The sequence below is a fragment of the Rhizopus delemar genome, genomic scaffold (assembly GCF_000149305.1).
Source record: "Rhizopus delemar RA 99-880 supercont3.13 genomic scaffold, whole genome shotgun sequence".
NCBI lineage: Eukaryota > Fungi > Mucoromycota > Mucoromycetes > Mucorales > Rhizopodaceae > Rhizopus > Rhizopus delemar.
The window spans coordinates 205849-231439 of NW_027137839.1; the positions used below are offsets into that span (position 1 = coordinate 205849).

The 25591-nt window shown below is 38.3% G+C and overlaps 11 protein-coding genes across 11 annotated transcripts; 6 read left to right on the forward strand and 5 right to left on the reverse strand.

Moving 5' to 3' along the window:
* Nucleotides 1-26: 26 nt before the first annotated feature.
* RO3G_13925 (uncharacterized protein) lies at nucleotides 27-1570 on the reverse strand (the record flags this gene model as incomplete). Its single annotated transcript, XM_067668509.1, has 4 exons — nucleotides 27-711; nucleotides 763-1257; nucleotides 1312-1382; nucleotides 1430-1570. The coding sequence occupies 4 exons, from the start codon at nucleotides 1568-1570 to the stop codon at nucleotides 27-29; spliced, it is 1392 nt and encodes a 463-aa protein (XP_067524610.1).
* Nucleotides 1571-2453: 883 nt separating this feature from the next.
* On the forward strand, nucleotides 2454-3995 carry RO3G_13926 (uncharacterized protein; the record flags this gene model as incomplete). The annotated part of the gene is made up of 5 exons (XM_067668510.1): nucleotides 2454-2576; nucleotides 2630-2800; nucleotides 2848-2918; nucleotides 2977-3028; nucleotides 3090-3995. The coding sequence occupies 5 exons, from the start codon at nucleotides 2454-2456 to the stop codon at nucleotides 3993-3995; spliced, it is 1323 nt and encodes a 440-aa protein (XP_067524611.1).
* A 1274-nt stretch (nucleotides 3996-5269) lies between these two features.
* On the reverse strand, nucleotides 5270-5776 carry RO3G_13927 (uncharacterized protein; the record flags this gene model as incomplete). Its single annotated transcript, XM_067668511.1, has 1 exon — nucleotides 5270-5776. The coding sequence occupies one exon, from the start codon at nucleotides 5774-5776 to the stop codon at nucleotides 5270-5272; it is 507 nt and encodes a 168-aa protein (XP_067524612.1).
* A 1449-nt stretch (nucleotides 5777-7225) lies between these two features.
* RO3G_13928 (uncharacterized protein) lies at nucleotides 7226-8437 on the forward strand (the record flags this gene model as incomplete). The annotated part of the gene is made up of 7 exons (XM_067668512.1): nucleotides 7226-7239; nucleotides 7424-7706; nucleotides 7753-7809; nucleotides 7860-7914; nucleotides 7958-8105; nucleotides 8162-8274; nucleotides 8424-8437. 7 exons carry the CDS (start codon nucleotides 7226-7228, stop codon nucleotides 8435-8437), a joined length of 684 nt encoding a protein of 227 aa, XP_067524613.1.
* Nucleotides 8438-9340: 903 nt separating this feature from the next.
* Nucleotides 9341-11073, reverse strand: RO3G_13929 (uncharacterized protein; the record flags this gene model as incomplete). The annotated part of the gene is made up of 2 exons (XM_067668513.1): nucleotides 9341-10607; nucleotides 10661-11073. 2 exons carry the CDS (start codon nucleotides 11071-11073, stop codon nucleotides 9341-9343), a joined length of 1680 nt encoding a protein of 559 aa, XP_067524614.1.
* Nucleotides 11074-11624: 551 nt separating this feature from the next.
* RO3G_13930 (uncharacterized protein) lies at nucleotides 11625-12624 on the reverse strand (the record flags this gene model as incomplete). The annotated part of the gene is made up of 6 exons (XM_067668514.1): nucleotides 11625-11765; nucleotides 11807-11893; nucleotides 11948-12067; nucleotides 12113-12359; nucleotides 12405-12502; nucleotides 12550-12624. 6 exons carry the CDS (start codon nucleotides 12622-12624, stop codon nucleotides 11625-11627), a joined length of 768 nt encoding a protein of 255 aa, XP_067524615.1.
* A 1383-nt stretch (nucleotides 12625-14007) lies between these two features.
* RO3G_13931 (uncharacterized protein) lies at nucleotides 14008-14532 on the forward strand (the record flags this gene model as incomplete). The annotated part of the gene is made up of 2 exons (XM_067668515.1): nucleotides 14008-14189; nucleotides 14247-14532. The coding sequence occupies 2 exons, from the start codon at nucleotides 14008-14010 to the stop codon at nucleotides 14530-14532; spliced, it is 468 nt and encodes a 155-aa protein (XP_067524616.1).
* Nucleotides 14533-16980: 2448 nt separating this feature from the next.
* Nucleotides 16981-17420, forward strand: RO3G_13932 (uncharacterized protein; the record flags this gene model as incomplete). The annotated part of the gene is made up of 2 exons (XM_067668516.1): nucleotides 16981-17041; nucleotides 17278-17420. The coding sequence occupies 2 exons, from the start codon at nucleotides 16981-16983 to the stop codon at nucleotides 17418-17420; spliced, it is 204 nt and encodes a 67-aa protein (XP_067524617.1).
* Nucleotides 17421-18146: 726 nt separating this feature from the next.
* RO3G_13933 (uncharacterized protein) lies at nucleotides 18147-18898 on the forward strand (the record flags this gene model as incomplete). The annotated part of the gene is made up of 2 exons (XM_067668517.1): nucleotides 18147-18742; nucleotides 18793-18898. The coding sequence occupies 2 exons, from the start codon at nucleotides 18147-18149 to the stop codon at nucleotides 18896-18898; spliced, it is 702 nt and encodes a 233-aa protein (XP_067524618.1).
* Nucleotides 18899-19334: 436 nt separating this feature from the next.
* On the reverse strand, nucleotides 19335-20808 carry RO3G_13934 (uncharacterized protein; the record flags this gene model as incomplete). Its single annotated transcript, XM_067668518.1, has 6 exons — nucleotides 19335-19916; nucleotides 19974-20166; nucleotides 20215-20254; nucleotides 20311-20432; nucleotides 20484-20535; nucleotides 20589-20808. 6 exons carry the CDS (start codon nucleotides 20806-20808, stop codon nucleotides 19335-19337), a joined length of 1209 nt encoding a protein of 402 aa, XP_067524619.1.
* Nucleotides 20809-21142: 334 nt separating this feature from the next.
* On the forward strand, nucleotides 21143-25222 carry RO3G_13935 (uncharacterized protein; the record flags this gene model as incomplete). Its single annotated transcript, XM_067668519.1, has 10 exons — nucleotides 21143-21154; nucleotides 21226-21283; nucleotides 21345-22085; nucleotides 22135-22373; nucleotides 22426-22494; nucleotides 22543-22731; nucleotides 22907-23317; nucleotides 23372-23794; nucleotides 23848-24757; nucleotides 24804-25222. 10 exons carry the CDS (start codon nucleotides 21143-21145, stop codon nucleotides 25220-25222), a joined length of 3471 nt encoding a protein of 1156 aa, XP_067524620.1.
* Nucleotides 25223-25591: the final 369 nt, after the last annotated feature.

Sequence of the window (25591 nt, forward strand, 5' to 3'; positions counted from 1 at the left end):
TTCTTTTGTCTCTGTCTTTGATCTAGCTACTCCTTTATTTTCAGGTATAACTCTTCCTCCTCTTCTTCTTCCTCTTCTTCTTCTTCCTCTTCTTCTTCAACCTCCTTCTTTTTCTGTTTACGCTCGACTTCTATCAGCACAGGCATACCCGTCTTTGGATCAATCCTGATCTTTTTCTGAGGTCCTTTATCATTAATCAATGAGGGATGATTTTCTAAATTAGAATAGGTAGAAATAATCGTCTGACAATCCCATGTGGCCATCTTCTTTTCAGTAGGTCTTTGTGGCATAGCAGCATCTAATGCTTCTCTCGTCAGTTTTGTTGTTGTCTTTACAGGCATAGCAACCGTCGTTGTGTCTTGAGTTAACTCGGGTTTTATTAAACTTTGACGGAATGTGTCAAGCTTTTGGGTGGATGATTCACCCTCTAACTTGGGTTGCATCTTTCTGCCAACAATTTCATATTTATCTAAAAAGTCATCCAGAATAGCATCGAAATCAGCTCTTTCTTGTCCCCCGATTTCTTCTTCATCCTCCTCCTCCTCTTCTGCGTATTCTTCTTCAATCTTTTCAAATCGATCATCCAGTAAACGCAATTGAGTGTTACGATGCATGGCTGAAGAGGACACAGAAAAGCCTGTTGCTCTTGACTGTCGATCTTCTTCAAATTCATCGTCACTGTCTCCTCCACGTTGTTGACTCAATTTGAACCTAATGCAAAAAAAAAATCAGCAAGAGACTCTTTTTTCACTGCGACTTTACTTTTTAAATGCTGCTTCCCAATCATAGTTTTCTTCATTTTCTTCATCCTGTTCTTCCTCTTCGTAATCATCATAGACTTCTTCATCCTCAGCAGGATCATACGCCTCGCCTTCAGCATTCAAATCTTCAAAAAAGTCATCATCCAAGGCCTCATCAATATACTCTTCATCTGAAAGCGCCTCCAAGACTTCCCGCAGTCGAGGATCCATGTCGGGTTGTAAGCCATTGTCAAGCCCGGTCGATTGGTTCATGACGCCCACGCTCATTTCCACATTCGAGGGCAAGACATCCGAGGGCAACTCAAACAGGTTGGGGTTCTTTTTGGGCTGGTCTTCTTTGAAAATCGATTCTTCCATCGTCTTTGGCTTTTCCTTCTTGACCGTCGGTGCTTCCAAAAAGACGGCATCGACAGCTCCGATCGGCTTCAAATGCTGGGTGTAGTCATATTCTGAGTCGTCGTAATAGATACCATAGAGAGCGGCTTGGCCAATACGTCTAAAGAAGGAGTGAGTGCGCTTTCTTTGTGCCTATCGTTTTCGTCCACTTTACTGGTCAATTTCGTCTTGGGTCAGCTTCTTTGGCTTTGCTTTCACTCGGTCGATTTCTTCTTGGGTCTTGTTCTGTAAATGGGGTTGGTATTTCTTTCTTTACTTGTAACATGTTTTACCTTTAACTGATTAAGAGGTAATACTTCCTGAAGTACACGATCAGGTGCTTCAGAATCATTAATGAGAGGATCTTTTTGAGATCTGTGTACAACATGATAATGCTTGGATGCTTTCTTGTCGAGGAATGGCTTTTTACCCATATTTGAATCTACTGTCGAAAACAAGAGAATCCCTCTTTTTTTTTTTTTTTTATTATCTGTGGCATTCGAAAAAAAGTAGCCAGTGGCTTAGTCAAGAAGGATTGGTGCGGTTCTTGAATTGTCTTTTAGCTGAATCAGGTCAAGACAGATCATGGTAAGATAGACAGTGATCTTAAACTTTTGAAGTCTCTTTAGCGAATCCACTGCTCAGAAACCCCTTGATGTATAAATACTGAATCTATCCTACTTTGTACACAGCCTTCCATCTAAACACAACCCATTTTCCTTTTCTACTGGATTATGGTTGAAGCAGTAGTGAAATAGGAATCATCCAAATTCAATTGATACAAAAAAAAAATAGAGAGAAAAATTTATTATGCTTCTATTCTAGATAAAGGGATGAACTGACATTTGTCAACAGAGGCCATTTCTTACTTTTGCACTGTACGTGAGAGAAAAAGGATGAATAAAGACAACTTTAGGAAATGCAGGACGCTGTAAAGAGTCTGTACGCTTTTCCTTGCAAGTGTTGAAAAAGGCCCAAGATCCAACAAACATCCGCTTGTCTTGGCAGGTGCTTCCCGAAAAGAGGTTTTTTTTTTTTTTTTTTTTGGTAGTAAAAATATCGCCTGCACACATCAAGGAAAGTGAAACCCCTTCTTTTTTTTTTATTCTTATTTGGAAAAAAAATGAGCATGCCACTTTGTAGCGCATTCACCCAGAAACACAACGTCTTCCTACGTTTCCAGATTTTACTGGGTTTCCCAAAGTTTTTTTTTTTAGAGCTCAGACTGGGTCGAACACAGAGCCATATTGACTTGCCTAAAAAAAAAAACCCCCCTTCCTTCTCCTCCCCCTTCTTTTAAAAAAAAAAAAACTCAAGATGACCACTGCTCTTTCTTCACCTCCGGTCCTTCCTGAACATGTCAAAAAGCCCATGGAAGAAGAATTCAAAAAGACGATTGAAAGCATCAATGCTTTTATCGAGAAAATCCAAAAGCAATTCGTAAGTCTTGTTTTTTTTGAAAGAGACTTCATCATCTAACACTCCCTACACAGGATGCTGTCAAGGAAAAAATCACCAAGTTACCTGCCAAAGGCGACAACGCGCGTCGTGAGGAAATCAAGAGTGAACTTGCCGAGATTCGTGAAAAGCAAGCCGAACTGAAAAAGAGTCGTAAGGCGGTGTACGAACAGTTGGATGCGTTGAACGAATCCATCCGAAAGAAGGTAATTCGGACATGGTTGCCCTGTCTGTGAAAGCTCATGTTTGTTAGGTTTCGGTCGTCAAGGGCTTCCAAAGTAAGATTCCTTATCGAAGTACAGAAGAAGTAGACGATCGTATTGCGTATGTACCTTGCTCATGATCCCCCTTCCCTTTGTTCACTGATCGATCTCTATTTTAGTGAACTCGAAAGAAAGATTGAGGCAGGTGTCAGAATTGTTGAAGAAAAAAAGGTGAGTGGGTCAGAAAGAGAGATGTGAGGGGGGTTTGACTCAGGAAACCATGGTTGAATAGATGCTTCAAGAAATTTCACTATTAAAACGTAATCGTCTTTCCTTTGAAGACATCGATCAGCAGCAGACCGAGATCGACCGAGAAAGAGCGATTTACGATGAACTCAAAAAGAACATTGATGACTCGGAAGCCAAGAAGCTGAGCGATCGCTATGAACAACTCGATGCTGAATTCAAGGAAATCCACGGTGATCAAACAAAGCAGCGTGAGGCTCGTAACAAGCTCTATGACGAACGTACGCGTCTCAAGGGATTGTTGGATGAAGAGTACAACAAGCTGCGTACACTGCGTGATGAACATCGCAAGAATAACGATGAATACTATGCCTTTGTTCGCAAGTTGCGAGAGTACAAGAAGGAACAAGAACAACTTCGTAAGGTTCAGGAGGAGAATGAAAAGCGTCAGGAGGCTGCCAAGCAAGAGCTTGAATTGGCTTCCTTGCCTGCCTTTGAAAATGAAATTGCTCTTTGTGATAACCTGGTGATCTTTTTGGAGAGCTTTACCTCTTCTGGTGCTAAAAGTGACACGATCTCGGGTGGTAATGTGAATGAGATTGAAAATGCATTTGAAGGCATGGTGATCAAGAAGCGTGATGATGACGTTTTCTTTGCTGGTGGAAACAAAAAGAAGCAAAACAAGAACAAGGAACCTGCTGCCAAAGAGAACAAGAAGTCGGACGCTCTCAAGTTGCCTCTGGCTACCATGGAAAACTTCTTTGATATCAAGGTGACTGTGCCCACAAAAATCTCTGAAATTCCTGCTACCATTCAAAAATTAAAAGAACGCAAGGAATACTTTATCAAAGAGCAACCCAAGGTGACCGAAGCCAACAAGAAGAAGGCTGAGGAACGTATTCAGGCCTTGTTAAAGGCTGAAGAAGAAGAAAACAAGGAAGAAGAATCTTGAATGTAACAATAATGAAAGGAAACAAATAGAGTAAAATTTTTTAATTGAAATGCTGTATTTACAAAAAAAAAAAAAAAAAGAGTACCCTTTTTCCCTTTATCCTGTTTGATTAAAATGAAAGACGGGACGAGACAAAACGTATGCGTCCCTATTTTCGTTCAATTTGTAATAATCATGAACGATGGCTTCTATTTGAAATCCATTACGCATATAAAATCGGATGGCTTTTTCGTTGACTGTCTGAGCGTGTAAATAAACGGAGGTGATTAGTGGACTTGTTGTTCTGCTGGCTACACTCATGATGTATTCTATTAAGATGCTTCCTAAGAAAAAAAAGAAAAAGGCATCAAGACGGGGAAAGTTCCGATAATGTACAAGGTACCTAAGCCTAGATTTCTATAATTCTTTAGTACACCAAGGGTCATCATGTACAATCGAGCCGTATAATCATCATACGGTACTTTTTCTAAACGACAGCATATCACTCCAACACAATAATTATCGTAATAAACTAGCACAATTGAACATCATTAAATCTGGTGTCATCCCTAAACCCCACGCTTCATTACTTAGTTTGGCCAAGTCTCCTGAATTCAACACATATTCAAAGAACTTGACACCATAAGTGACCGGGAATATAATTTTATGTAATTCGATTAAAGCAGGCAAGGTGTCGGATGTTACGTCAACAAGAGATGCTCGAGGCGAAATAGGAACCAACATAAAATAAATCAATGTCTTGCATTTTTTTTTTTTTTTAAAAAAAAAGACAGCCAGTAGAACCCCGACGTCATAGAATACAATACCTCTTCTCGAAAGTGATCCGATAGGGACTCCTTCAAGCTTGGGCGCTGCCTACAGCAGGTCCTGATCCGTTGAACAAAAGCTGGTTTAGTTCATCCAGTCTGATTTGAACACAACCGTCGACAGGTTGATCCACCTACTGCTCAAGGGCACTGTCTGAACCGGAACGTCTTGATCGAACATGACCCCACCCCCGTTCGAACCCATCCTCTTTGCCCTTTTCTTCAGAAAACGTCTACTTTTGCCTCATCCGTCTTTGAGCCCATCTTTTGGGAATCGTGCCCTGACCAGGTGGCAAGGTTCTGGAAAGGATGAATGAAGGTAGTACCATTGGATGCCATGCTTAAACTTTATTTATTTATAGATGACACTCTGTCCCCAAAAGGTGTGTCCTGTCTTGACCAAAAAAGCATCTTTAGACATCCAGCAAGTTCAATTATCCGTCCTACCTCTTGTCAATCATGTACCTGTCAAAAAAAAAAGAAATCACAGAAAGGAGGATAAAAGAAGGGGCCTCGTTGACAAAGCAAGGAGAGCTGTAAGATCTTGCAGTGACAAACAAAAAGCTGGAAAGAACCAGGCCAGAAAGAGAGAGGATAGATGCCAGTGGTCCATTTGAAGATGACCTGTCTGGCATGGACCGAATGAACAAAGACTGATGTCAAACGATGAAAGGAAACTTCAAACGCTCCAAGGACCTCATTGCGGACACATGGTTCGATTGCGTTCAAAGGATGCGTAAAGTCGTTTTGGATCGTGTGGTCGATAAGGAGGCCAGAGAAGACGAGACGATCAAGACAGATGGTGTATCGTGCCCTCCCATGTGTTTCCAATTGCGTTCTCTGACGGTCAAAGGAGGACGATGGGTTGTGTGGATGGCCAAGGGCATGTTGCTTGTCACTCAATGACACGCCAACAAGATAAGGTGTGAAGAATGGATAAAGACGTAGAGGTCTCGGTAATAAAGAGGAGTTCATGGTTTCATTCGGTTGGGTTGACAGCCTAGGATCCCAAACTACGTCTTGTCCACAGTGAACAAGAAAAAATTGGATAGGCCAATGGTATTCATTTACAGATGACACAAAGACAGCAAGAAAAAAAAAAAATAGATGTTGGTGCTATTACCAATAATAGCCATGTGGCATCGTAGATACGGGATTTAGATCAAAGAGAGAGAAAGAGAGAAAGAGAAAGAGAATTCATGGTGCGTTACACTGTTAACAAGAGAACTCAAAAGAACAAAAGCAAAGACAAGCAAGCTCGGGATCACCAAGTATGGGAACCTGTGTCCAGTACAGATATTAGTCATACTTCAAAATGGATGACTGGCTCTAGAAGATGAAACGACTATTTATAGCGTTTGAAGAAGATCAGACAACAGAGAGTCCGCTGAGAACAGGACAGGTCTCGATCAAAGAGAGCAACGACTTTACCCGAGTGGCTGGATCGACAGGGGGTGAAAAACACATGGCAATTGAACACCACAATCCATTTAGAGAGCTCGCTTGGACATCTTACAAGGACAGTCATTGAATATGTTGTCAAGGAGAGAGAGAGGAAACCACATCCGGAGTCGGAGTGGGGGGGTCAGTGGGATGGCAGATTGTTTATCAGTTTTTTTTTTTTTTTTTGTGTATTCAGAGAGTGTTGTATACAATGAATTTAATTTAAACGGTTTGATCTGAATAGGAAAGAGTACTCCCCCCCCCCTCCTCTTCTGTAGATGGATGTTTATCTTTTTTTCTATCAATTTCACTGCTTCCCCTCCTCTTGTCTCTCTCTTAGAACACGCTCTTTTGCATTCTCCGACTGAACCCATCAAGAAGAATGGAATGCAATCTCAAAAGGCGAAAGAGCAGATTCAAGAAAGAAGCTTGTTGAATCCATGCGCAGTAGAAGCTGTCGTACTGTACCAAGCAAAAGACATCCATCGTTACAAACCAAAAACCTTTTTTTTTTTTTTTTTTTTTTTTTTTTTTTTTTTTCAACCCCAAATACTGTTTTCCGACGGAAATTTCCCTCGTTGTGCAAATTTAGTCTCATTTAACAAAGGGGGAGATGGGCAACACGACATAAATTCTTATTCATGTTACATCTCATACAAGTTGGATGTGTGCTCAATAAAGTGTAACGAACCCATTCATTTAAAAATCCTGATTTCCCTCTCCCTTCTTTGCCACTTTCTTTTCCATCTCATTTTCTTTGTCGCATGGGCATCGTTTCTTCCAAGAGTCCTCCATCCAGAACCGAAAGGAATTGTTTGCCAGCCAAAAGATTATTCAAAAAGACGACAAAGAGCAGTACGAGGGTCACGACCAGCTTGGAAAACGATTCGTCCAACACCTTGAAATCCACCCAGAGTGTGAGTCCGGTGAATTCGACGAGTTCAAGACAGAAATATCGCTATGTGAACGGCAGAAGACACCATGATGACGATCAAGTAAGTTATGTCTTACCGAATGATGACGACGGTGTGTGTGTGTTTAAAAGAGATGATGTGAATGAAGCTGATGAAACCTATAGAATCCGATCGGATCCATCAGCAGCATTGGATCTTACAATACATCTTTCAGTGGTAATCTATAAAACAGCACAAAACAATGCGATATTAAATCACACATTAGCAATTTTCATGCTCCACTCCATCAACCCCTAGAACAGGGCATCACCGTGCTGGACTCTGCCTGTGGTCCGGCCACTTGGACACTGGAGATGGCAAAGACGTTTCCAAACTCCTCCTTTTATGGAATCGATATTTCCAGTGTGTTTCCAGAAAATATTAAACCTGCCAATATAGAATTCCTCACTGGCAATATTGCTAAAAGCATCCCGTTCGAAGACAACACGTTTGATTACATACACCAACGATTAGTGATCGTAGGCTTGACCGAAATCGACTGGCAGAATGTAAGACAAGGACCGGTGGTGGGTTGAGGCTGATCTTGTTTTGTAGAACCTGGCCGAGCTCTATCGTGTGCTGAAACCTGGAGGTTACATTGAGTTGGTGGAGGTGAGAAAGATAAAGAAGAAGAAGAGGGTGTTTGTTCTAATGGATCATAGCCTGTTGTTGAATTAGAACACTGTGGACCACTGACGCGACAGAATGTAGAAGCATGTAAGTGAATCAGACCCAGCTGGCTTACTTATCCACCTTGCAGTACATAGCGTCTTAACCTCCCGCAACATGTGTCCCAACATTGGACAAGAACTGCATGATCGTTTACTTTCAACCGGATTTGAAAATATCACAGTCATTCATAAACAGATACCCATGAATCACAGCGGAAAAACAGGTGAATTGTGGTGGTAAGTTCAACCCGAGAGCTTGAAATCTTTCAAAAAAGCTCATGTCTCCATCTTAGGCAAGATTTTAAACATGTCAGCCTCAACCTGAGACCCGTCATGGCAAAGAAAAACCCAGCGTTTGAAGATCCTCACCAGTTTGAGGCTTACCTTGAAAAAAGTGGTCTGGAATGTAAAGAATACAAAACTTGTACAAAATGGTTTATAAATTATGCTCAAAAACCTCTCCATTAAAAACTGTCTATTTGTCTCACTTTTACATCTCTTTGTTCTCTCAACACACATTCAGTGGGCATTTTATTTCTTTTTTTTTAAAAACAGACCTTGCAAAGTAAAAAACCCGTCTCTGGTCCTGTTTTATGAAATGATTCACTTTTTAAACATCCCTGTTTGCTCCATGGATCAAAAGAATCATGGCTGCAGTCATCCTTTCCCATTTGTCTCCAAAGGGAAAAATAAAAAGAAAATAAAAAAAAAATGGAGACGGTCAGATCAAAGAGGTCCTTTTATAAAAGGGATGGATGAAATCATCTCTTGGTTGAGCAGCCAAAGTTTACGCATCCTCTCTCTTTTGGGTCTTCATCGACCTGTTCATCCTCCACTGACATCTCTCGAAAGTGTTGAATACACAGAGTCACCCAAATCCTTGTCTCTTGTGCTTTCCATGGTTTCAAAATGAACCGAGGTGAAAAAGAAAAGAGGATGATGTTGTTTACTAGTACAGAATGCAGAAGTGAATCCTACATTGTTATGATAAATCAGAAGCCAAACACAATCTATATTTATCTTCTGTATGTTTGCATCATGTCAATCCATGCAACACTGCGTCATGTTAAAGTCACCCTTTCTAAATTATACAAAAAGTGAACAAGAGGGTTATTAAACTTAATTTACAGCCAAGTCCCTCCCCTCCTGTTTTATAAAGTTTAATAAAGAATAGAAACAGGATCCTTTGTGTGATCGAATGAGGTTTGATAGCCTACAATGTTGAATGAAGCAAGACAAAAAAGTTTTTGATAAAGAAAAGTTTGTGTATTAATAAGAATAGAATACATGGAAATAGATGAATTTTCAAAAGTTTGTTTTTGTCCTTGTTTTAAATTAGGGTAATGATAACAGTAAGATTAGTAGTAAGAGTAGTAGTAGTAGTAGTAGTAATAGGGATGATTAATAGTAGTAGTAGTAGTAGTAGTAGTAGTAGTAGCAGCAGCATTAATAATAATAGTAATCTTTTTTTTTTACAGAGGCAGCACTTCTTTACTAAAGTCTTCTTCTTCTTTAAATATCTTTGCACCTACAACATAAGCATCTTCACCTGTCAAAAGACGTTTGACACAAGCAATAGTAGAAGGCAAAGTTAAAAAGAGCCATGCAGCCAAAGGTAAAGAGATATAGTCCACCACATTTTTCCAATTACGCGATTCTTCTTTGGGTTTACGATAGAATTCACGATCCACAAAGCGGTGAAGATGTTCATAGATGGCCAAGTTGGCCAAGAGAGGAAGAGGCAAGAAGACAGTGACCAGTTTGACAAGCGTCCAGAGTTTATAAAAGAAATCAGAAGTCAGCAAAGGATTGTTGGCAGGAGAGACCAAGGCCATCCAAGAAAAGGGAGGAAAGAGGATGAGTTGCATCAAGGGTACAGCAGCAAACATCAACCAACCAGAAGAAGCAGGTATCATGTGAGCCTCGAGAATGACGGAGCATGCGGCCAACTTGTCGTAGAATCCAGAGGTAGGACAATCCAAGATCTTTTTGCGGTTCTTGAATGAATCGAGCGTGTGACGAAGGGTGTAGCCAAGATCAGCCACGCCTTGAAAGTGTCGTTTGGCTTGAACGTAGCGAGCATGAAGATTGGCCACATAACCATCACACTGAACGTTGGTGAGGTTAATGGGAACATAAATAGGTGCAGTACGAGCATGTCCATCTGTCTTGAAAAAGCACTTGAGCCACATGTGCATGTCTTCACCGATAGCGTCTGCGTCCACATCCCAATAGCCTACACGTTCGGCCAAGATGAAGGAAAGACTGTAATTCGAACAGGGCACACACAGACCATCCGAGTTACTCAGGTTGGACATGACCAAGGTCGCCCAAGTAATGTCTGTCATACGAACGGCAGCAGGCACTTGATGGCAATTACGAGAGAAGAAGATGGGAGGTGCACAGATGGTATAATAAGGATCATCCGACTTGTTGAGGGCTTCTTCTACTTCATGAATATAAAGTTCAGGAATAGCAGCATCTGAATCCATAATAGTCAAGATGATTCGGCTTCGATCATAACCTTGTCTCAACATTTCACTGCAGCCTGTACGAACAGCATAATTGACATTGGAACCCTTGCCACGGTATTCACCAGGTACATTGACAGGATGTCCAGTAATAAAGAATCCGTGAAATCGATCCTTGAAGAATTCTTGAAGACGTTGTCCTTTGGCTTCCCAGCCTTCTTCAGAGGCTTCCATGGCCAGGATGATGACATAATTAGTGCTTGCATTTCTATATTCTGATTAGATCATTTTACTTTTTTTTTCTTCTGTCCGCTTGTTTACCTGTGAACGGCTAACTTGCCAATCGTGTCTCTCAAGAGAGGTTCGGGTTCACTGTAATTAGGAATAACAAAAGTATGAATAAATCGAGGGTCTTGAAACACCAGTTGTTCTTCTTCTTCATCGTATTTCATCTTTTGTAGGCTTGCAGCAATCTTTGCTTTGTCTGATTCACTTTTATCGTTGGTGTTTTTGTTTTTGAGATTCCATTTTTTAATATTGGCTCTGATTCTTGTAGATGACAAGTAGAATTTACAGACATGATTGACTTGCTGATAAAGAAAACCAGTAAAGTAAACAAATAAAAAGATAACATAGGCTCTTGGAAAAAAGATGGGACCTAATGGTAATAAAGCCAAAGAGACAATGGGTGTCAAAGGAGCAACCCATTCAGCTGGACAGTTTAAACGAGACATTCTTCTTTCTTGTGTTTTTCTAAATAAAAAGAGAGACCAAGAATTGAACCACTCTGAAGAAAAAGAAGAATAAAAAAAAAAAGAGAAGAAAATGGGATTAATTTATATATTAAAGAATAAAAAAAAAAAAAATATAGTTTAAAAATCAAGAAAAAAATTTGATTGGTTAAAAAAAGAAACATTTTTATTTTAGACAAATAAATAAAGAAAGGTTTTACTGAATTTGGAATTAAAGCTAAGCATCATTTAGAAACACAAAGGATGGTTCAATCCTTTCTTTACTTCTTTACAATCCATCACAGAAAAAAAAAAAAAAAAAAAAAAAAAAAAGAGAGAGAGATCATCAGCAATCATGAATACACGAGTTTACACAAAACGATTAGCCACTTTAGTAAAACACCGATAATTGCCCCTGTGGCACTCTACTACTGTCCTTACAGAATGCATTTGTAGACATAATCTCATCTCAAAAAAAAAAAAAAAAGTTGCTTTTTTTTTGCATGTAAATATTTGAGGTGAGTTTAGTATGTGAAAGATTGTATGCGTTCTGTTTATTCGTTAAGAGGATGACTGTTCTCAATGACTGACTTCCAATTCTTTAATATGTGTGAACAATGTTGGTTGATGTTGAATTCATTTTCATCAAAGCAATAATTGGATGCATAACCAAGGACTCTTCCGATCTTTGTATACTGACTATGATTAATAAATCCACCTCTTCTCACCTAATTACCTTTATTAAATCGGGTGTGATGGGTAACCTTTCGATTTCGTTCATGATGGCTGATATTTTCGCATAATCTTCTTTTGGTATCTCTCCCTTTTTATTAAAAGAATGAATCAACCCCCCATCTGTCTATCTCGTTCGACTTACTGCTTCTTTTTCATACACTAATTTTTGAAGTTTATGTCGAGTTCGATAGACTTTTTTAAATTCTGGTGTGCCTCTCAGTACGTCCACAGTCATCATCGATTCATTTTCTAATGATTTACACTATCCTTTCATTAGCCACTCTTTCTCTCTTTCCTTTCCTTTTACCCTTTTCGTCTCTTCCAAATCTATTTCCATACTCAACCTCTTCTTTCCAACCTCTCTTCTCTCATCTTCTTTCTTTATCGTCGTCCCCTTACGTTTCGTTGGCTTTAGATTCTCTTCATTCAAACTGGGATCCAGTGCTTGACGGATGGCCAGTTCCAAGTCTTTTGATTTGTATTTTTTTGCTTTCAATTCATTCTTTACTGTCTCTTTATCAAACGGACGTATACATTCTGGACCAAAAAATCCACTGTGACATGTCAACCTCCATCCTTTTCTGGCTTCTTTTACTTACTAATCTTTTGTACCATAGAATAGAACAGTATACAAAGATCCCTTTGACTTGTTCTTTTGTCTTAATACTTCAGTCGGAATATCTTTATCGTTCTCAACCTATTTGCTTCTCTATCAATCCATGTCCTCTCCTCTCCTTCACTTACTCTTGCTGGCCACCATGGATATCCTTTTAATTTTGCAAACACAATATCACCAGCAGCATAGTTTTGTATCGACATTTTTATTTAAACAAAAAAGAAACGCGTCCTCTTTTTTTTTTTTTTTTTTCTCAGCAAAAAAAAAAAAAAAAAAAATGGTGTGAGAAAACAAGGTACAGACTAAAACGTCATTTTTTTTTTTTTTGCGAGTGTCGTTTTATACATGAAAACAAAGCAAAATAGGAAATGGTTTGCATCCAAGACAAGGATGGAGAAAGTAAAGATTGGATTTGGCATGGACTGATTCACATCCAGCTCATGCTGTAAAAGAAACCTTGAAAGAGACTTGGACGAGAACGAATGGGCTTGCTCGATCCATAGGAGACCGTAACCGAAAGAAGCCGTGCCTTCCTTTTTTAAAGAACGACAGGATTTGAATCTCAAAATAGAATCCAGCAGTGTCTGCATGGATCGCTCACGAGAGAAGCGTAAACGACCTGGCTTGGGCTGTTCATTCGATGTCTAGGCCATACAAGAGTCCCATTTGGATTCATTTCAGCAAGCCCATCGGCTCTTACCACAGCTCTTGAAAACCCTGTGAAAGAGACATGAGCCTTGGATCGTCAGCTTGTTTATCAGAGTGATCTGAAACCCTCTGTTCACATGGGCTAGACCAAGAGAAACAGTAGGGCGGGGCTTGATTTCTATGTGTGCTTGAGCCCTACAAGGCCATCCATCGGACCCTCTTCTTTGGGTCGTAAAGAAATCCATGAAAGGGAGAAGAAGCCGGTCGGGTCACAAAACGTACCAATCTTGAAAAAAAAACCAGATTCCCCCCTGATACTCTCCAGCTGTCGTGCTCTTAGATGAAGCATGATTGAATTCAACAAAAAGGAGGGAGGTCTGTTCCGATCTTGAACCTAATACCAAAGTCGAATGACGCCTGGACAGATCGAATGAGCCCCAGGGCGTTATCCCAAGTCAGTGAAAGAGAGGATACAGCACGAGATGAGCAAGGGCCAAATGGCCTGGAGAACCAAGTGGAGCACAGCAGCGAATGAAGGGCACGTGAACCAGGAAGATGATACATGATCCGTGCGCTATTTGGAATAAGACTTTGTATGCAAAAAAAGGACCTCTTTTTTTAAAAAGTGATGAACAGCTTCCTAAAGACACACAAGACATCTTCTCTGATCACAGACATCCTTCGTTCATCGCTTGGGCTTCAAAACGACAGTAAAGTAGGCTTGGTGAGTTGGTGCAAAAGAAGAATGTTTTTGGCTGTAGAGAGGTAATAGGGATCGGGTGAGAAGAGATAAAGCCGATGATATAAATTAAGAAAAAGGCAGATTGGTTATTCCATGTTTTGTAATTTGGCGGGGTTGTGTAACGTATAATTTGGTTTGTCATTTAAATTGACTCAACCTGGAAAAAAAAAACTACTCTTTCTTTCATTTTATTATTATGATGCAGATTGAAAAAAAAGTAGGTGAAGCCTACCCTGAACTGGATTCCATGATCAAAACCTTTCAACGGGTACCAGGATCTGCTTTTGAACAAATTTATGAAGACGGTTTAACGGTTATTGCTGCAGAACCAAACAAGTTAACTTGGCAATTTATCGTTGAAGATAAGCATACCAACAGGTTTAAAAAAAATTTGTTTGAGATCGAGTCAACTCCTGCTAATTTTTTTTTTTTCAGATACGGTAACCTTCACGGTGGACTGGTGGCTACCCTGATCGATATGTGCAGTAGTTTTGCATTAAAGTTGTCTAAAGGAGTCCAGTGGGAATTGATTGGCGTATCGACCAACATGTCCATTGCATACATGAAAGGTGTAGCTCCTGGAAACAAGATCAAACTTGTGAGTGAGGTGGAGCATGTAGGAAGGACGTTGGCAAATATTTATACAAAAATATACAATGAACAAGGCCAGTTGTGTTATTCTGGCTCTCATTCAAAGTTCAATAACGCTGCTAAACTCTAAATAATAAAGGACGCTTTTGATGTTACTCCCTCTTCACTACCCATTCTTATCTTACTTTATACTCACTGTACCTATTTTTGATGGGCAGTGCCTTTTGAGATTGATCTAAGGCTCAGTACTGCCGACTTATGAGAACATGCTTATGAGAAAAAGGGGAAATAATAAAAAACGTGTCTTTGTATAGCTTAGCACACTGATATGTTTTAGGCAATAATCTAGTTTGTCCAGAGAGAGTCAATTTGGACAATAGCTTTCGCAAACACCATCCCATTCTATCTCTATAAGGAACAAGCATTGGTTTCCAACTGCTCTTGGACCAGCAAAAGCTAAAGTTTTTACGACGAGGCTTAAGATTCATTTGCCCTGCAGTGATCGCTTGATAGGTGCAAACAGAAAGAATGATTTGATCTTGAATAAAAACATTAATTTTTTTTTTTTTTTTTTTTTTTTTTTTTTTTGCTTAAAAGAGAACATCAATAACGATTTATAAAGCAAACAAAAAAACAAACATGCAAAAACAAATAGAATGATTAAAGATTAGTCACGTAAGCCAGTGTATGGTATAGATTTTGATCTGGGTCTTATGGTGTGTAAGGGATCCTCGACTTCCATCGATGCCTTACAGTGTCAACCTAGCCTGGCCAGCCCCACTACTACCCTAGCCGTTATTGGATCACTTCACCTTATGCAGAATGGGCCCGTATATTACGACATGCATGAGAAAAATGCAGAGCTTGAGTACAATGAACTACTCATATTGTTCCCTTCAACCTGTCTAAAGACCGGCTACGATTGATTTGGGGAATAATACAAACAATTAAGCTAGCTACTTATTGAAGATGGCTTGAGTTTGAGTCAGTCTGTTTATCACGACTGTTTATTCATCACAACTGTTTGTTTATCATAACTGTTTGTTTTTATTCATTTACTAAACCATACGTTATATGTCTATTGTAACATTAGAATCTAGGACAAAAAAAAAAAAAAAAAAAAAAAAGGAGAAAGGGCAATATAAATAGTAATATCCTGATTGTTTGAAGATGCTTAAGATAGAAAGATTGGTTATAATCAATAAGAAATTCACAGCAAATTTATACAAGTAGAAATATTTGCAGGCTATAACAATGCCATCCCAAAACGTTTGCAAACTCTTTTTCGTAATTTATTTGCGTCAAGGCTACGACAATTTTTGACCCCATTGTTTCTTACAGTTAAAACAGATCATGTGCTCACTGTTTCAAATCAGACTGGCTGTATTAAAGAAAAATTTAGAGTAAGAAATCACAACTTGGAATAATAGCTTTATGGGATAGGAAAGCAATTCTTGAGCAAATTACTTGTATATACAACTCTCTTTTTTTTTACATCTATTAAAAACGTGTATTCTTTTAGCAACAATTTCTCCAATACATAAAAGAAAATAGGATTGGAAGTAAAAGAAAAGATAGGATGGTAACGATATAAAATAGAAAAAGAGCTACAAATGCTTTTACGCAATCTACCATTTTATAATCACTTGAAATAATAATGGAGAAGGATGTTTTTCATGGCTATTAACAGTAATAATGCAGAAAAGCAGGTTGTTAAATAGTTGCCTCTAATGATGAGAAATCCAAGGAGATCGAAATAACAATATCACCTAGGCGACCGTAGTGCAACTTGGCGACGCATAAAGACAGTACACAGCAGAACTTCATACTTCCCACTCTAGCATCAACGTAGGGTGACCAGAATTCCTTCGAACATATCGGCAGGGCACATCCAACCACAATAACCATCTATTTGACAAAGCACAACTGCATAGTAATGAATCTTTTTAAACAATCATAAATATAACAGTCATAATCCTTTAACAACTTAAAAAGACTCTATGGAAAACTTCTGGCAGAAGGCATTCAATACTTGTAAGAAATCAAGAACTTCCTTTTACTTAATAGAAGAAGCTTTTTTGTTACTCTCCTTTCTTTTTTAGTAGTTACTTCATTAGATTCAGATGCTTTACCATTTTTGTTTTACTGTGCTCATATATGAAGTATTGCACCTTCTTTGGCAACAAACAAGCTTTCAATGCCTTTTCGGACATATGGAAAACAGTAGTATCATTTCTCTTATTAACATGAGTCTGATGTCTGATCCAATTGGCAACATTGGAATATCAAGCATCAAATTCGGTTTTATCTGCAAACTGGGATATTGACCAAAGGTTCATTAGCATATTTAAGAGCGCTTCTTTGAACAAAAAGGTACTAAGAAATGTTAATAGATGAAGAAAACAACATTTTAAATATTGTTGTCAGTAAAAGTTTGTATCTACGAATAAGGTAAAAAGCATTCATCGAAATGTGGCTGCTGCAATAGATGGTTGTTTAAGGAATTCCTAAAGCCAAATTAGCAAAGCCAAATCCGAATATCGGAAGTTTAGCCAATGATCTCTTGATATTAGCTATTATGACTACCAAGGCTATTGGAGGATCCAAATGGCGTTCTGTTCTTGCTTTTCAGATCCATGGTAAAACGACATAAGCTCTGGTTCTTTGTGCTATACCACGCTCCATTTTTATACTTGGTTTCTAATATTTTTCTTTTGTAAGGTATCATCTCAAAGTTGACATCACCCAAAAAATGCTAAATAGTTCATTTTATACCATGACAGAAGTATTCGAAATCATCTTTCCAAATTCAGTACAAGCAGAAGATTTGTTTACAAACAGAAAGAACATCGAGTCATTGATTCCTTATATAAAGTATTTTGGGCGAACTGCATGACAAAACAAGAGAAAGAAGTTGAACTAGAAGAACCAAGATCACCGGGCTTTGGCATATCGACTATTCAAAGTATCAAGGATGGATGCATGGATCGTTCGCGGGAATACCCACTAAAATACTAATCATCAACCAGAATTTCACATACCCATATTGTCCTGTTGAATCGTAAATAAAAAAAAAAGAAATTTACATTGCTTTAGAAGGGTTCTATATCTTATAATTAAAGACATTTCGATCTTATTATTATGGCACTTATATTCTATCCATGTTCAAACACTTGGGAAAAAAATTTACAGGAGTGACAGATACACTCTCTACTATTTTCTACTGTAACTGTTTTTGCTGCTGCTTCTATACGGTCAGCTAAAATTTCGTTCTTCATTAAAGGTGTCTTGCCCACCTCTTGCTTGATTTTTGCCCAGCACTCTTCAGTAGGGCATAGAAATGGCGAGTAAGGAGGTAAAAATAAGAGAGAGTCCCCATGATCGCGAATTGCTTGAAGAATATCAGGTGTTTTGTTGAAAAATTTTAAATTGCGTTCAATGTTTGTAGATCAAAAAGTTCAAGAAAACTGTTCTTTTTAGTAAAGACATAGTAAAGTTTTACAGAAAAGAAGGGCTTCGTTAGGGACAGAATACCAAGCTTTTTCGTATTCATTGATAAGTGGTAAAAAAATCTTTGCCAGTTGAATGATTTAAGGAACCTTTGATTACGCTTACTTTTATTTTGATTGGCTGGCTAAAGTTTGATCACATTCAGAAATTCTTGAATTTTAAACGCAAATCACTGCACTAGAAAGTATATCACCAAAAAGAACTTTACAAAAAAATTTCTTTCTTTTTTCATTAATGACAGCGATCCCACTCTATTACATCCGTTTCTTAAAGCCACCACCAACAGAATATCTTATAGGTCAACAGTTTACTATTGTTTGGACAGTTGAAAGCGATCTTGGTGATTGTACCTATTGGGAACCTATTTCAATCGTTTGCAGTCTGCAAGGATCATCACAACTTGGGTTGAGAGTATTAAACACGAAAAGAAAGAGATCGGGATCTGCACTTGGCGATTCACCTTTATCTCGAGATATCATGTTGACTTATGACCCTCTTCAAGGAGGAGGGACAGTAAACAAGTTGGTGATTGAACCTTTACCAGGTAAGTCCTTGCCTCTTGGTCATTCCGTATCAATTCAATTTGGCATGTTCTTATCTCCTTCTTCAAGAACCAGTCAAGCTCATGGCGTTTGGCAAAATGCCTACTTGTTTTCAGACAGTCTTTGGCTGATTCCTACCTGGTCAAGTCCCATAGAAGCCAAGGCAGCAAAACAGAGACACGGAGAGGCTGTGAGTGGAAATCAGGCAGAGAGAATAATGAGAGTGAATGAGAATAAGGTGATACGGATCCGTGAAGATGCTGTTCAAAGTATTGCAAGGCATATTTGGTAAAGAGAGGAAAGAGGGTCATGCATCTCTTTATTCACTATATGTTTAGGGATTGTGGACTGAGTATGTGCCAATTTATAAAGGAAAATAAGGATGAATTAAAGAATTATGATACCTTATTGGAACTTGGTAATCATAAAAAACGTAAAGCGTGATGAGTAACTTATTGATATAAAGGAAGTGGTACTGGATTGGTGGGCATCTATGCTAACCAAGTGTTACAGCCAAAAGAGACTTATTTAACCGATCTTGCAGATGCACTTGAAATCATGCAACAAAATGTAGACTTGATGGAAAACAACAATTCTGTATTTGTCAAGGAGCTGTCTTGGGGAAGTGAAAGACAGGAGGAATACAAACATGTTAATTTAATCCTGTTGACTGATGTGCTTTACAACCAATCATCACACGATTTGCTTTTAGACACCTTGGATTGGTTGTTGGAGAATGAGAACTCAAGAGCCTTATTGAGCTATAAAGAAAGAAATCCCGATGAAAGAGAGTTTTTTGAAAAGGTGAAAACCAGAGGCTGGTCAATTGAAAAGACAAAAGGCATCATTGATAATCCAATGTTTGAAATTTATTGGTTATTCAAGAAATAAACGTACGAACATCTTGCAGTGCCTCTAAAAGAGAATGGTCTGTGTCATCCATTTCAAGAGACCAAAGCATGACACCACCCAATCTATTTTCATTCACATAGTTTGACTTGATGCGTAAAGAAGTTGGGTTATCAAAAGTAACAAATTGTTGATTGTCTTGTTTATAAGCAAAAGGCGTCTGACTTGTCGAATCCCAGAAAGTAGCCCAACCCGACGCGTTACGATCAATGCCTCGCTGCTCTATCGTTCGCCACTGTATTTCACCTGAAAAAGAACGATTGGCCCCTGGACAAGGATCTGCAGCAAAATCATCATATGAATCACCCTTGATCTGAGGTATCTTTCGATCAAAGGGAACGTGGATACCTGTCTCCAGGTTGATCTCTGCTGTTGTTTTATGAGTGTAACCATAAAAGGGGACCCCCAAATAGATCTTGTTGGATGGAATACCAGCGCTGATCCATGACTGAACAGCAGCAGCACCACTGGTCGTTGGATTCGTCATGTTTGAGATCTCAAGTGGTGCATTAGCAGATGAATTTTGACTGAAAATGCCGTTCAAATCATAAGCCTAGTATTTCAGAATGGGATGAATAATACAGGGTGGTCTTTGTGGTTTTATAAGTACCATAATATAGAACGCATCCATGTATTTGGACCAGCCGTCATCTAGTGTCTTTATACTGTTTTGCTTATCATCTTTAAATGTATAAGTACTGACTGCAGCAGTGATTATCTTGTGTTCCTTGGGATATTTTTTGTCTAACGTTTCTCGAAGGAGTTGAATGAGAGCTAGAAAATTGCTTGTGTCCTGAAGGTTTCTATAATTGATTTTAATAAAAAAAAATTCTCTCTTATTTTTTAATTACCTTCGATTACAAAAAATACCACGAGGATCATTTGGGTATTCTAGTAAACAGATTAAATGTCATTGTAATCCTCTTTCTTTTTTTCTTGTTATTTACCCCAATCTATGTTGAGTCCATTTAAATCGTATTCTTCAACTGCATTGATTAGATTTGTAGCAAAACTTTTACGTGATGCTTCTGTTCTAACCAATGAACTAAAATAGATGGATCCTGTCCAACTATGAAGATATGTTAGTAAAACAATACAACTTGTCATTCTTTCCATTTACCCTCCAATAGCTAAACTGACACCTTTACCGTGATGATGTGCTTCTTTTACCACTAGTAAATAATAGCATTAAATTATTATTTCTCTAATTAAAAGTGGAGTTTACCTTGATTGAGTTGGGTTTTATTAAATCCATTTAAATCACCTTCTTTATTTGGTACAGCAAAAGCATAGGATACATGATCAAGTTTATCCCAATAAATGGTCCTTGGAAGATCCCAGTCTACAATATATGCTACTAGCTTATGACTTCCAAAGATAGGACGATCTTGAGCGAGTACATAAAGTATGAATGAGATGAATAAAAAGAAAACGTTTACTTTCATAATTAATAATCGTAATAAAAAGTACACAAAAAAAAAGAAGTGTTTATATTAAAAAAAAAAAAAAAGTTGTCAATTCTAACCAAAAATGTTTTTTATTCCATTATTAAATAACTTCTCTCATTGTTCTATGATTTTTTTCCAGATTTATTTCAGCAAATAATAGTTGACAACATTTATCGACTTGTGTGCATGAATTTATTCATGCATTCAAAAGTGGTTGGAGTCAGTGACTGTTTAAAAGAACGACTTTGATTTCTTTCCTTTTTTTTTGCGTGTATTGCTTCAATGACATCAGCTAAACAACTTGAAGTAGTACTTCGATATGCATACTTGCATGGCCTTTCATGTGAACAAGTAATGAAACAATTTGCTTTAATTTACTTGTACTTATCTTTTCTTCTTTTTGTTTTATTTTAGTGGTCCATTCCAACAAAAGAGTGTCTTGTTGACAAACAATTTGAAAATGAACTTTGTGGTATATTGAAATATATCTTGCTCTCAAATACATTAATCATGTAAACTAATACTATCCTCAGAATTATTATTAAGTTCCATTTTTTCAGTAACCAAAGTATCCGATCCATTACTTGAATCCTACATCACATTTGCCACCACTGGAGCCAACACCTTACTTGACAGCACCAATACTAACAACAGCATCATTTCTCTAGAGACCTTTGTACCTCAACTTTTAAAATTCGGCCCTTCCACTGTCAATAGAAATCCCTATCAGTGGTCTTTTCTCTTGCGTCTCCTACCCGTCTTATTATCCACCGCCGTCAGTACAGACACGATCGTGTCCAATTTACAGCAGGGCAACCCTAATCTAGCATGGGTCGATATCCTCAGTGACCTCTTTTGTCTTTTATCTCATATTGTCGCTGTTGGTCTTTACCCAGACAATACGCAATCACCCGAGAACTCACCCGTGACACTCACCTCGGCTCTTTCCTTCCACACCAACACTCAAGGAGGATTTGATTCTCAATTCTCGTTAGCATCACAGCCTTCCATATCCGGCATGGACCTCGATGCTACTTTGGACATGGATAATACACAAAGAATGGATGAAGATGTCAAGGAAGAAATCAGTATCCCACATCGTGGATTCGTCACGGATGAAGAAAGAAGAAAGAGCAAACGATGGATCGAGGCAGAGAATGCGGTGGCTGCAGCACAGATCATGATTCATTTGATTGAGAAAAAGGGTGCAAAACGGATTTTTGAAGTAAGGAATAATTTACGACGACAAGCAGGTCTTGCCACAACGAATCACGGTAAACGAAACAGAGAGGATGAGTGATAGGAACACTGACTGTTTGATAGAGCCTTGGTATTCTTGTCAGCACAAATTGACGCCTTCTGATCCATTTATAAAGAACAATGCATCAACTCATGTTTCACAAAATGCGCATGTACAAAAGCTATTGACACTCGTGCAAAGGTTAGCAGATAGAGATTCTGAACGAAGGATGGCGGTCCATATGAAGTATCATGAATTAGAAGATGAAGGAACAGCAAGAGCGATGCCTAGTGCAGGCATCATGGGGTTCTTGTACCATATGGTAACAAGCTAGTACAGAAAGCAGCATTCTAGTTCTAACAATAGATGATTAGGTTCAAATACGGCCTTCATTAGAAGATGATTTTATAGTAGATCATTTACTTAAACTTCAAACAGTCAAGGTAAATATCAGTACCAAATTTCTTACTTTGTAATAACATTCATAAAAGGGGTCATTTGACGAATCATTTTATTTGGAAATTTGGTTTACTGCTTTAACTGGCCTTCGAGAAGCAGCACTCAATACAAGCTGTCATGGTCCTCATTTAGAAAAGGATTCTAATGAAAATCAAGACAAAGGATGTAATATAGTAGTTGCCACCAATAGACTACTGTGGAAAAGCTTGGTCTTGGTCAAGGTAACAGCTGTTGTCAGAAAAAGTCTTTCTCTAAACGTTTATCGTGATAGCTACCTGCTATTATTAGTAAATTACAAGAAAGGAAAACACATCAAGGAGTTAGTACATCATCATCAGTGGAGGTATAAAAAGAAAGAGTTAAAGGCTTTTACATGTTTATCTTATATTTATAAAGGAAATGAATGCGGTAGAATCTTCTTTAAGAGAACTCAAAGGATTTACTGGTTTATTAAACGCTTGCAGCCAACCAGCTTGCTGTCCTGAATTTTATGCACCTGATTCAATGTATTCGACTCTTGTGGATAAAATTGCCTTTGGTGAAGAAGATGATGAGGATGAGGATGATATTATGAATATGATTAATGATATCAACTATTCTACTGATTTGAATGGACCTGGAGTGGTTAAATCCATTCGGTCACTTAGTAGTAATGACATCTACACCAATCTAGTATATGTCTGTGAGCGTCAAGGATTTGTACGGCCTCACATGGTAGCAGAGTTATTGGGCAACAAAAACCAAAGCCTTATGGATATAGATCAAGATAATGAAGAGAGATCGTCGCCTGCTGTGGTTGTAGACCAAGTAAATACATTTTTTTTTTAAAAAAATACTGAATGTTTACTAAAGATGTCGTAGAACCTTGATCAACGAATGGAATCATTAAGAGCAAATCTATCCATTGTTGAATTAACAGAATTATTACATATTGGACTAGTTTCCTCTATTCATTTACGCAGAGTACTGGATTTCATATTAGAGATACTACAAGAAAAAACATTAGAAAACAATTTCCACTCTGTTAGTAAAATATGTGATGCCTTGATCGAGTGTCCTTGCAGTGTTGATTTAATTCTTCAGCTTTATACCCCTTCACACTTGTTGACTCCTTTGGAAAACTTTTGTAATCATTGGACACCAGAAAGTACTAGTATTGATTTCGATATGGATGAAGGAGAACAAAAGACAACCCCCGAGCAAGGATTGGATGGTATTCAATTGTTGTATAATAAGTTTGGAAAAGTGTGGCATCTTATTTTTTCTGTCATGAACCGATTCAAGGTAAATAAAATCAGCCTTTATATTAAACACATGTATAACGTTTTACTCTTTAGCTTTACAAGGATATGGACAGTGTATTTAAAGAGCCGAAGGGATTTACTTTTCAATTCTTTAAGCGAGGCACAATCATTTATGGTGAGGATATTGATGATATCAATATGGATCAACTTGTGAATAGCTGGTTGAGTACTTTGGCTGGAAGAGGAAGGGACATCAACAACCTTCTGGAAAGCACCAAGCCTCAGCATCTCTTAATGATTGCTCCCACTATTGTCCACAGAAGCATGCTGCTCTATTCACAAAATCAGATCCAACAAGAGACCTTTACAAGCATGATGTCATACTTTCAAACTGCGTATTTGGATTTCACGCAGGCCAGTCTATTTCCGTTGCTTTGTAAAGAACTTGTTCATGATGAATCCACGATTGCACTGTCTTGCCTTCGACTTTTTATCATGTCCTCTTCTTCTGATCGTCAGGCATATCATTATGGTTACCTTGCTTTGGGTTCCCTTGAATCACTTTTAGATTATAAACGACAAGAAGCCGCATTTGTGAAAAAGGAAGGAAATGAAACTATAATAAATGATATATCAGAATGTATTGATTTCATCCTAAAGAAGAAAAAGAACAAGATGATGGAAGAACTGGACAATGATGGTGTGTTTCATACCGAGACAGTGACAACAGGTGTGACACCCGGTACATTGTTTGAAAAGACACAGATGATGTTTAGATATATTGTAAAAAGTGGTCGATCAATGTTTATGAGTGATGTGGATGCCAATACGGGCTCCTTATGGGATAGCAATCAAAACATGTCTGATCAGCAAGTTGTTTCACATTACTTGGACATGGTCTTGTTTGAAACAGCATTAGAGATTGGTGGTGGCCACTGGTTTGTGAGCATGATTGTGGATGAAGTATTAGAAGCCGGCAAAAGTGGTGGCGCTGTGAGAGCAGGTAAAATACACAAAATGACTCTTATTCTTAGTAACACTTTTGGTAGCTGAACTTGGTTCATGCTTAATATCCACGCCTTTATTGTATTCAAAGAATAGACATAACAATAGTACCCATCTTCTTCGCAGCCTACTTCAGGATGTCTTGCCTACCTCACTTGAAAAATGTGCACAACAAAACATGTCCTTTTTTCAAGGCCAAACACTAGGTGTCTTTACAAGCGATTGTTTAGTGCTGATGCAAGATAAAAAGTCTGAATCCGTCACCAAGTTGGGCACGTCCTTTTTTGAAACATTAGTTATCGAGGGACATGACTTTCCACGACAACAGCAAGAACAAGAGGACGGAACGCAGTTTACAGAATGGAGTCACAAAGTGACCGAAAGTGCTGTTTGGAGAGGGTTTATTAAAGGATTAATGAGTAATCCGATGATTGAAGAAATATGGCCTAATGCCTTTATGTAATTTTTTGGATCGTATAACCACCTTTTCCATCCAAGTAAAGGAGAGTAGTATGATATCTGATAACATTGGGCTGATGACTGACACTTATAATTGTTATATCGAGTTGACTTAATAAATTATAGAAGTACTCTACACTTTCTTCATCTACTGCATTCAGTGCTTCATCCAATACTATAAATAATTACACGTTATGATTTTGTTTTCTTTAAAAGGATACACCTAATACCTAAAAAGCGAGGCTTTGAATAGAAAACACGAACCATCGCAAGCCTTTGTTGTTCACCAGGTGATAATAATTTGTACCATTCTTGTCGTGTATCAAACGATTCGATCATGCCCGCAAGATGACTTAAACGTACTTTTTCAAGT